The 11,516-nt window shown below is 29.3% G+C and overlaps 1 protein-coding gene across 5 annotated transcripts in view; it reads left to right on the forward strand.

Annotated features, from left to right (window-relative positions):
* The window catches only part of spri (Src homology 2 domain-containing protein sprint), a 34,942-nt gene extending 28,108 nt beyond the window's left edge, over nucleotides 1–6,834 (forward strand). For all 5 annotated transcript variants that reach the window (XM_070642422.1, XM_070642423.1, XM_070642426.1 and 2 more), the window contains one exon: nucleotides 105–6,834. In XM_070642422.1, the coding sequence (XP_070498523.1) occupies nucleotides 105–220 (116 nt within the window). In that variant the 3' untranslated portion in view covers nucleotides 221–6,834. The remainder of the gene's footprint in view (nucleotides 1–104) is intronic.
* The last annotated feature ends 4,682 nt before the right edge of the window (nucleotides 6,835–11,516 follow it).

Raw genomic sequence — 11,516 nt, forward strand, 5'->3', positions numbered from 1 at the left:
TTTCTAATACGAAACATTCTTTTTTTGTGTCTATTTCTTTGTTCTAATCATGTTTTTTTCCTGCTTTTCTCTTTTTTATCTTCCCCTATCTATTCTCAATTTAGAAACATTATTGATGGATAATGACTGCCCTCAAGAGATTCGATTGGCATCAGCTGGCCAACATTGCATGCTTGCTTATAAGCGTTTCGATGCCAAAATCGCGTGGCCCAAACAGTAATTAAATATGCATTAAAATGCCTAATCTATCTACAATCAGGAAGAATAAATATAGAAACTGGAATTTTTATAGCTATCGTTTGAGGAAGAAGTAAACTTTTTTTTTGTACATGTAATTTTTTTTGTTCCTTGTTGTGAAGGAATTTTTACCAAAACAAAGAAGATGTATCCACAAAATTGCAAATTACTTAGCTGTAAAGAATGTTTATTGTGGATTTTTATAAAAAAAAAAAGAGAAAAACTTTCTAACCATCCTTATCGGATCTTCATCGTTCTCTATTTTATTTGCAAACAAGTTTTGTGGGGTTAAATGTGTTCCTTAATGCTCAATTTGTCTTTAATTGCTGGGAATTTAACAAGAATTTAGACGGATTTTTTTTTAATTTTTAAGAAAGTAAACTGTTCAGTAAGTTTTGAGTTAATTTGAGTTCAGTTCAATTTTGAACTATGACGATTTGAGTTCCTAAAATCTCAACTTTGAACTTTGACCGTTTAAATTCTGAAAATTCGATAAATTTTCGATCAGAAACTTTTGAGTTCATTTCAGTTCAGTTCAATTTTGAACTTAGATTCGTTAAATTTTCAATCAGTAACTTTTTACTTCTAGTTCAGTTCAATTTTGAACCTTGAAAATTCAAATTCTTAAAATCCGGTAAATTCTCAGTCAGTGAATTCTGAGTTCAGTTCAATTTTAAACTTTATCTGGAATTCATTTCATTTCAGTTTAACTTTGAACTTCAAAATTTGAATTCCATAAATTCGTTAAATTTGCAAATCCACTATTAATGATAAATTAAGCACAAATGCGCATCAACCATCCAATTAACGATACTTAATAGCACTTTTTGTTGCTTATTTACTTACGTACTCCTAACTATTCCATAGAAGTATCCCTTTTTTTGTCGGAGAAACATTAAAAGCAACATAATTTGACCACACATTCTTGCGATGATTAGAGAACATCCACAGTAAATATTGGGGAACCTTTTTTTATTTATTTTGTATGTTTTGTCTCCATCCCCCCGACATACTTTATCGATTCTATATTTTATTTATTAGATACATATAGATATAGAATAGAAAGAACCCACAAGACAATGAGAATAGCGTTAAGAAAAACGAGAATAGAAACATAAAGAACTGCCAAAATTTTTTAGTAAGGAGAAAAGTATAAAAAAACATAAAATTTAATAGAATAAAAACCAGTATTTTGTCTTCATTGTACACACAACTTACGCATGAAAAATATGAAGGAAAAAGAAGGAAAATTTAATAAGATGAAGAGGAAAATTGTATTTTGTAGCGCAACTTTTTATGGAACCAAAAAAGAGAAAGAAAGCATTTAAAGTGAGTAAGGAAAAAGATGGAAAATCCCCAGGATTTTTTTTTATTACGGTATATTATTAAATATTTATATAAATTATACGAAAACGATATACATCTCCTCATATATATACAAGAAAATAGAAATAGATAGATTTTTCTAACTCCTTATATCCATCATTCACATATTATTAAATAAACAAAACTTAAAGGAGGATAAATCAAGACATCAAACAGACATGCAATCAATTTTAAGAACGTAAATTAACATATATTATATTATAGACATATAGAATAACTTCTTTTTGGTACTATTTATTGCGATTTTTTTAATAGAATTGATAACATTATAAGCCACAATTGTACCCATGGCTAATCAATTAATTTCAATTTTCAAAAAAAAGAATAAGATAATTAATTTTGTTTTAATTCATTCGGAACATTTTGACACTTTCCCGAGCGAAACACACAATGTAGGCATTGGAATAGTTACCCTTAACAAGCAAAAAGATCACATTTTGGGACCGAAGTGTTCTTTCTGTATCACGAAGTCATTATCTGTATTCGAGATTTATGCGTCAGGGATGTAGACAGAGCGCCCCTTTGGGTAATAGACAACTCAGGTGACCGGCAACAAAATTAGACCAAAGTTACGAAAATATCTCGTCCTGGTTGAAGGGATTTCTAGGAACTGTAGCAAATTTAAGAATTTTGTTCTAATAGACAGGAGAATGGAAGGATGAAATCCATTTATAATCTTCTTAAGCTCTGAACTCCATTCCTTCATCCGAGTTCCAAACGGTTGCAAAACGGAGCCTTGTGTCATTCAGAATAATCAGCTTCTTGGAAGACTTACAGAGTACGGAATTCATCAGAATTTTGAATAGATTCCTATCCATGCCTTTTGCCACTCGGTCTTTCGACATAGAATGTAAATTCAAATTGATTGCTGTGTCACAAGTGAGTTCTTTGACACGATTTGTATTCCCATGGGGAGTTATGCTTTTGAGCTAAGGGTATTGTCGATGAAGATAGCTACAAATTGATTTGACTGAAGTAATTGGTTTGAGAACTTGTTGCTCTTAGTTGAATCATTGTATTCGGATCAATACAAAGTCTCAATCGACAGTTATTATTTAAATTCGTCTGGAAGCTTTATCTGGATCAGAAATTGAAGTCAACTCAAATTTTTTATGGAGTCGAGTCGACTTTTAAATACAAAATTCGAGTTAACTTCGAGTTCTATTCTGGATGAATTACTTTGCCTATTTTGTGTAGCTCGTGGATCCTTGACACTCAAAAATGTTCTATGAAAGAATTAATCGACTACAATTTTTAATTGTTTAGAATATGCTGTGATTAACCAATTTTTTATTTTTTTTATCTGTTCGATTTTAGTCCATGTTTTTATTTTTTTTATTTTATGTTTGGGAACATTAGAATTTTTAATTATGGAATTTTAAATATATTTTATAAATAAGTAGGTTTATGAATTTACCATGAATTTATAGAATTTATACTAATTTACTTAAATTTAATGGGCAAGGCTTTGGTATTCTAGAAGATTAAACTCAAATCTAATTGAAATTAATGAATTTTGTGTTTTGGAAATTGAAATTATGAAATTTTGTTGTTTTCGTGTAAATTGTCAGACCTGGATTTTTATTATCTCATAGTTAGGCTTATGAACTATCAAAAGATCAATATCTTGACGATTGTATAGCTTACTTTATTCGAAAATTATAAAAAAAATCTCATTTGAATTGTTTGTAAACAAAGACTTAAAAATTCAAAATAAAAGTTAATTTTATGGCATTTAAGACTAAATTAAACAAGATTTTAATTGAATTTCTTCAAAATTGGAACGAGAACAAGCCAAAATGATGAAATCCAGCAATTCACCTCCTCAAAGCATCAAATTACACTCAATTAATCACATTTGGTACTGTAAAAAATTGGATTTAATTAAAATTAATCATAGAACATACCAAAGCCTTGCTGTTTGACAAGCGAAAAAAACCCGAGAAATTAAACCATTAAAGTGTGAAGCCTATGAATAAATTAGAAATGAAATATGAAAAAAATATTGCCAGACATTTAAATAATGATGATGATAATGATGATTATGAATGAAATGGATGAAAAAAATGGCCAATTAAAATTTTTTCTTTGGATTACTACTTACCATTCATAATGGAACGAATGAATCATTTTTAATCATTAAAATCAAGCCGTTATGTATGTATATTTATTAAATTCTAGAGTTTAAATTTGAATGATGTCTCTCTCAGTTCTACATCTATTTTGAACTTAATAATGATTTTCTATCTAAATTTTTGCCCTTTATGCTCTTTATAGAGGACATTCAATAAGATATAAAGTACGTAGTACAGTGGTGGGCAACTTTTTTTGTGTCACGGCACTCTTTAATGGTACAACTTGAAAGAAACAGCACCCGACACGCGGTTCATGGCATTTTCAAAAGAAGGAGACTCACTAGTGTGTCGCGCCACACATGTTGCTCGCCTCTGTCACATTACAGTGGTGGACAACTTTTTTGTGTCACGGCACATCTTGATGGAAACTGAAAAGAAACAGCACATCGCATGCCATGTCATTTCCAAAAGAAGAAGACACACTAGTATGTCGCACCACACATGTTGCTCGTCACTGTCACAATACAGTGATTTTTTTGTGTCACGATGGTAAACCTTGACAGAAACAGCACTCATGTGAGGCATTTATATATGTGGCATTTCTAAAAGAAATTGGCTACCCACTAGTGTACCGAGGCGCACAGGTTGTCTACTACTGACATATAACAGTTGCAGTGAACCTTTTTTGTTTCACGACACATTGATGTCGTCGACAGAAAGACACAAGAAGAAGAAGACACATTTGTAGTGTGCCTCGGCCCATAGGTTGCCCACCACTTCCATAGAATGTGAATAATTGACCATAAAAAATTTAAATTATTAAACCATTGAACGGTAATTGAATTCTTTTTACTAAATTAATTGATTTTTATTGTTGTGAGTGAATTAAATGGCAATCAAATGAAAATTTATATCATTGAAGGGTACATGCTATGCCGCGCGCATTAATCTCCTCCCCCTCAACATGTATTTATGCTCAATAAAAAAAAGAATTTAATTAAATCTATATGCGACACTCATCTATATAGGGCTTCTTAAAATTATCTTCTTATTCTCCCTTCCTTGCTTTATAGACTCTCGTTTCGATCAATTTAATATTTATGTACTTTAGGGAATGAATTTTTAATCTTCTTTAACTAACAAAAAAACGAAATGAAAATTACAGAAAAATTAAATTAAAATTTTATAAATTCAGGCAAATGGCAAATAATCCGTTCCTTTTATTTTGTCATTTCGCACCATAAGCATTTATTTTCCACCCAAAAAGGCACGATTTAAAGGAACAAAAAAATTTATATTATTTTAAAACATTATGAAAACAAGTTCTGAATTTTAAAATGAGCTAGCATTGTTTAATCGTCGTCTGCTGGATAAAAATCATTTAGAATTTTCTCATCTGGATGACGGTGGAATGGATATAAAAAAAAAAGTTACATTTTTCCACAAGCTCATGAACTAACTAAATAATTTTCCTGCAATCAAAAGTTTCTTTGTAGTTTTTTTTGGGTAGCTGAGGAGAATGAATTTAGTTGATTTTAATAGATGATGACATTAGTGAGACAGGGAGGATTGTGTTGGAGGATGTTCTTGTTGAATGGGAATTGATTGCATTGAATTTTGTTGAATTTTAATGTTTAAGGAGCTGAATTAACAGTTTTCAAGATTTTTGTTCTTAAATTGGGCTGAATTCAGCTTAAATTTGCTTAATTCAGCAATGAAAATGTAAAATAAAGCAAAAAATTAGGAAAACTTGGCTGATTATAGCAAAACTTTGTTGAATTCAGCAAAATTGAGCTGAATACAACAAATCTAAGCTAAATTTAGATTTGTTGAACAGAATTAAGCAAAATTCAGTAAAATCCAGCTCCAATCATTTGAGCTAATCTTCTACATCATCCATTCCAACAAAACTAAGCAGAAATAATCATATTTCAGCAAATCAAAGTTCAATTCAGCATCATTAATTTACATATTTTCCAAAAATTCCTCAATTTTCAAATTCCATTCATAAAAGGCTGATTATCATTCAATTTTCAGTCCCCCAAAAGACTTTAAATTTCATCAAACAAAGGAAATTTTCCACTTGAAAACATTGAATCCATCCCCAAAAAAACTCTTTCCAAATGACAAAATAATAATTTTTTCAAAAGAATTGCTTTTAAATATCAATTAACAATGATGGCAGGCAGAATCAGAAAAAGTTGAATCAATATTTTGAAAATTAATTGTTTTACTCTACCTCTTTCATGTGAAATAAATCAAATTAAAACTACGGCGGGTGATGCTTTTGTTCGGATTCACCCCAAAAAAGAAAAATTAGCTTCCATCCAACAATTTCGTATTTACTCGCAAATATTAACAGAATCAACCCTATGAGTTTAACTTAATTTCCAATAATTTCATGGTCTTTAAAAAAAGTGAAGCTAAAATTTGCTTTTTGGACGGAAAAATAATGACATAAAAAATTAATTTTTCGAGATTTTTCATGCTTTTGTGTAGGAAAAATCTTTTTCAACAATGCGCTCTCGTATTTCATTTTTGGTTGCTGTAAGAGGAACTAAAAGGAAGGGAAGAAAAATTCTCATTCAATGTTTCATCCATTCATGCAATGAACAACGGTTTTTTTCCTTCCCTTTTAAATTATATTTTACGATGATGTTATTTAGAAGTTCAAGACTATAAAAAGGATGAGGAAGCAAAAGTTTCAGTGAAATTCTTTCGTAAGATCTTGATGGTGATAGAGGTTCCGGACAAAAAAAAAAAAAAGAATCTAAAAAATTCAGTTTATATAACTGCTTGAAAAACTTCCATAAAACTTTCATCTTAGAACGTGAACCTGCAATTGATATCATCTGTAAATTGCGATGTTCTATCTCTGCTCTTTCGAGCATATTTGATGAAGGAAGTGACATTCACTTTGTGTGATTCTTTTTATTACTTTTAAGATTACGGGAAGATTTCGGGATTTGAAAAGGTTACTTGCAGTAGTTCTTTGGATTTGATTTATTGAGTTTTGAAAGTTTGGGATTTGATGATTTATTTTCAATTTGATAATTTCTTGAGTTTGCTATGATCAAGTTTAAGGATTAGATTGCTAAAATGCAATTTTGGATGAACAATGTTCAAATTTTGAACTTTACAGATTCAAATCTTGAGAATCAAAATTTGAACTTTACAAATTCAATCGTTGAACTTTTAAAATTCAAATTTTGAACTTTACAATTCAAATTTTGAACTTTACAATTCAAATTTTAAAACGTTGAACTTTGCAATTTCAAATTTTGAACTTTAAAAATTCAAACTTGAATTTTACGAATTCAATTTTTAAAAATTTGAACTTTGCAAATTTGAACTTTTAAATTTTGAACTTTTCAAATTGAAATTTAAAACTTTTCAAATTAAAATTTCAAACTTTTAAAATTCGAATTTTCATATTTTAAACTTTACAAATTCAAATGTTCATATTTTGAACTTCCTAAATTCAAAATTAGAACTTTAAAAATTTGAATTTTCACATTTTGAAAAATAAAAATTCAAATCTTGAAAATCAATTAAATTTCAAGTTCAAAAATCAGTTCATATCATGTGAGAAAATGCGTCCTAATTCAATAATAACATCAACCAACATCTACCCTGATTCTCGTTTGCCGTATTTACAAGAAGAATGAGAATGAAAAAATAAGGATAGAAAATTGTTTAGTACTTTGTCATTGTGTAACATGGAATGTGAAGAACTTTTTTTTTTATTTAATACAATATAATGCTATATTATTAGTACATGTGTACGAAAGCAATTGTGAGAAAAGCTAATTTTTCAAATGCATTATTACATTTATAACAATTTTTCGCAATCTTTTTTTTATATATTCTCATACCCCACAACATCCTCTACTTTCCTTTATTACATTGCTCACATTTTTTGTATCCTGTATATAATCTCACAACCGTCATACATTAAATTTGCTGACAACAATAAAGAAAATGGCATATTGTTCATGGAACGAATGTGCGACATAAAGTCGTAGTGTGTAAGCATAACAAATTGAAATCTATTTGCTCATTAATCTGAATTAATCAACAAACACCTCCTTTTTATATAATCAATCAACATTTTCTTATTTCATATAAACAAAACAAAAAAGTTTTTTCATCTTAATGTTCATCGTATGTTTGATATACATAAGTACATTGCATTAATTTATTTATGGTCCTTTAAGAACTTTAAACAAAAAAAAAATTTGTATTTTTAAAAAAATGACACAAAAATATTGAAAAAAAAAAAACGAAAAAAAAAGAATAAAATTCTTTTCATTATTACTTAAATCCTGTAGTTTTAATTGCTTTTGTACTTAAAAATTTTTGACATCAATTTGAACATCAAGCTGGGTTTATTGCAACCTCAAAAAATCCTGAATCTGGCAATTTGGTTTGTGGATGGACTTTTTTTACTGTGCAAATTTTATATTTTCATTTTTTATTGCATAGTGAATTTTTCAGCAAGTACATTAAAGTGTCTAGCTATCATAAATTGAAAAGCATGGACTATTATTTTTCAGCTACTTTGGGATATACTGAGCTACTATTGCATATACTGGTTATGTTTGTGTATTATAGACTAAAGTTTGGTAAGTACAGTAAAGTTGGACAATAGTAAAGTAGGTTTAATGCTTAAAATTTAACAAATTTTATTAAAAACTGTCATAACGGTCTTTTGAATAATATTGATTCAAATAATATTGATTGCACAAACTTGAAAGCCCCTTTTTCATCCAAAACTTCAAAGTTCAAAATTTGAACTCCGAAGAATAAACAACAAGAATATAAATTTCAATTCATATAAAATTCTTAATTACTAACTATTAACTTCCTTAAAACGAACTCCTAAATGTCCTAGTTACTAAAGTAGGCCATCAATTAAAGCTCAATGTCAATTGACATGAATTTTACATGAAGTTGCCTCGGCTTTTTCATTATATCCTCAAAGAAAGTCTTGTTTACTTCAATTTATATCCAAATCGGTAAGAGTTCTTTGATGATATAACAGCCTGTAGTTCACAACGGTAGCATATGACCGAAAAAAAATACTAAAAATACTCAAGTTCCTTCCTGTAATCGATTCCCTTTATTTTTGTAATTCCGATTACATTTTTATCGTTTTATAAGATCATATTTTGTAGTCGGTTGATTGATTAATTTTCCAGCTCATTTCTTATTTAATAAGGCATGAAAGGAAGTTTGCCCTGGAATATTACTCAGGATAAGATTTCCTTTCCTTTTTCCTTTCGTTTTATTACCGGACGAAAATTTTCAGGTTAATGTGTATTATGTTACTATAAACATCATCATGATTACTACATGGATGGAGCATAGCCATTACAAATATTACATTAAACTATAAACGTTTATTACCATAAACCACACACAAAACAAAAAAAAATATTTTATTGCCCGGGAATGTAGGGAAGAAAATATAGAAATTGTTTCGTTACAGCACAAAAGGCACTTGACAGTTAACAAGTGTAATTAATATTATGTATAATACAAAGCAATACGCGATAAATTATAAATGAATGTGGAATGAAACACACATATAAAGAAGATAAACATAACAACGATTAAATGAGGGTTCTTTGGGGTTTTTATCCAGAACATTATAGGGATGAACTTTTTTTATAGGTCGACTATTAACGCAATTCTGACCATTTATCGTGGTTGGGGGGATGTTTGGAAGTTAGGTAATGCTTAGGATATAGGAATGTGGTGGGGTAGTAATTACGATACGCTTAGAAGTGGAGGGGAGGGGGGTACCATGGATGAAGGGGTACGAAGGATTAAGGGGTACAAAGGTGGAGGGGGTACAAACGATTAAGGGGTACGAAGGTGAGTACAATTTTCATGCCGAATACAAACTCTGGTTCATGATTTTGTTCCAAAGCGTTACAATTGAAGCTTTGGACGGTGCGGTCTATAGTGACGTAACTGCCGAACATCCCCCTAAGCAAGCCATCTAATATCTCAAAAAAATGAAATGCTTTTGCCAAAAATTTTGGGATCGTTTAAAGTTTTCACTTTTGTGTCTCTTTTTCATCCATCCTTCGGTTTATAAATTGCGTACGTAAAATACCCGCAAATAATCATATACGGCACCCCATAAATTAAACACATCACACAGCTTTTCATTTGTGTTAAGAAAAAAAAAAAAAGTGTAATAATAATTTAAATTATCATCGCCATTATTTCGACTATAAATCATATCGTGAGCCATAAGAAAAATGCTATAGAGAAACCGACAGAGATAGATAGACATCAAATAAATGAAAGTGTTTTCGACATCAACAAAAGAATAACATAAAAAAATATTATTACATTTTCATGAATAAAACTTAAGGATGGAAATTTGTGGAAAACTATAAGACAATAAAAGAAGAAAAAAGCATGAAAAAAATGAGAAATAAGAAGTGTCATAGTATTTTATGTATTCTGTCATTTCAACACTTGCTCTTTTCATGCAATACATTGGAATTTATCATCAGTTATGATTCATAAAATAGTTCTTTCACACATACACACAAAAAGGATGGAAAATCATGAACATATAAAAAGCTAAAAATATTCAAAAAGAGACAATAAGATATTTGTTTCCTTGTTTTCGGTCTTCTACTTGATCACTATGAAAAGAAATAGCTTTAGCATTTTGAGGTTTGAATTTATTTTGGGTATATCCACTTAGAAACAAGGCTCATTCACTTGAATTTCAGCAAAACTGAAAATAACGGAAAATTGATATTTGAATGAAACGGAAAATTGAAATTCAAAAAACATTTGAAGAGTTTTCAAGACAATTGTAGAGTTTTAAATCATCAGTAAACAAAGAAAGTAATGAAAAGCAATTTCAATTGAAATACTGTAATTAAAATAGAAGTAATTAAAGTAGCAATTAAATTTGAACATTTTCTATTCCCTGAATTGTTTTTTAACTGCATTAAAATTACATTTGTGTACATAAATTAATGCAAATTGCTTTAATCATAAAAAATAAGCAAAAAATCATTAAGGAACAAAGAAGTAAGTCATTTTTCTTGGAATTGTCTCATCAGTAATTAAAGCAGTCGATGTTTAGGAAGTAATTAAGAAAATTTTCAAGTAATTAAACAAGATTATCTATAATGTGGTATTTAAAAGTCCTTAAAACAACATCAGAAGCAATTGCATGCGAATGAAATTTACACTTATCACGTAACAAGTGTAAACGCCTAGTCAGCAACACGATATAGAAAAGAAAAAGAAGAAAAAATCCTTGCGAAACAATATTAGCTTTTAGCTTAAACAAACAAAAAGGATGAAGAAGCATCATCATCATCATAATATACAATACGAATAAAATAAAATGTGTAGTATGAACAACCACATGATTGTCACACAAACCCTCATTCTTTCAAGAAATAATCATAATCATAATAAATATGAATGGAAAAAAAGGCACCAAACAATTGAGCGCCCTGAAGAAGAATAAGAATCACAACAACGATGGAGACAGAAAGATTTGATGAAGTCAGAATTATTGGATGGATGAAAACATGAACAGCAAAGGGAGAATCATATTTATAAATAAATATACATCAAGGAACATTGCATGATATTAAAGTAAGGCGATATAAATAAATGTAAATAGTATTTCTCTTCCCACCCATTAATAGCTGGGAAATGGAAAAGCAAAGAATGAAAATTTATACAAATGCTTTCCATATTTTTCCTTTTTATTTCCACAACAGCATTTTCATTTACTATTCTATGGCACAATATCTATAATAATACCAT

The sequence above is a fragment of the Chironomus tepperi genome, unplaced genomic scaffold (genome assembly GCF_022539635.2).
Source record: "Chironomus tepperi strain 1889 unplaced genomic scaffold, CSIRO-AGI_Ctep_v1 contig_298, whole genome shotgun sequence".
NCBI classification, from domain to species: domain Eukaryota; kingdom Metazoa; phylum Arthropoda; class Insecta; order Diptera; family Chironomidae; genus Chironomus; species Chironomus tepperi.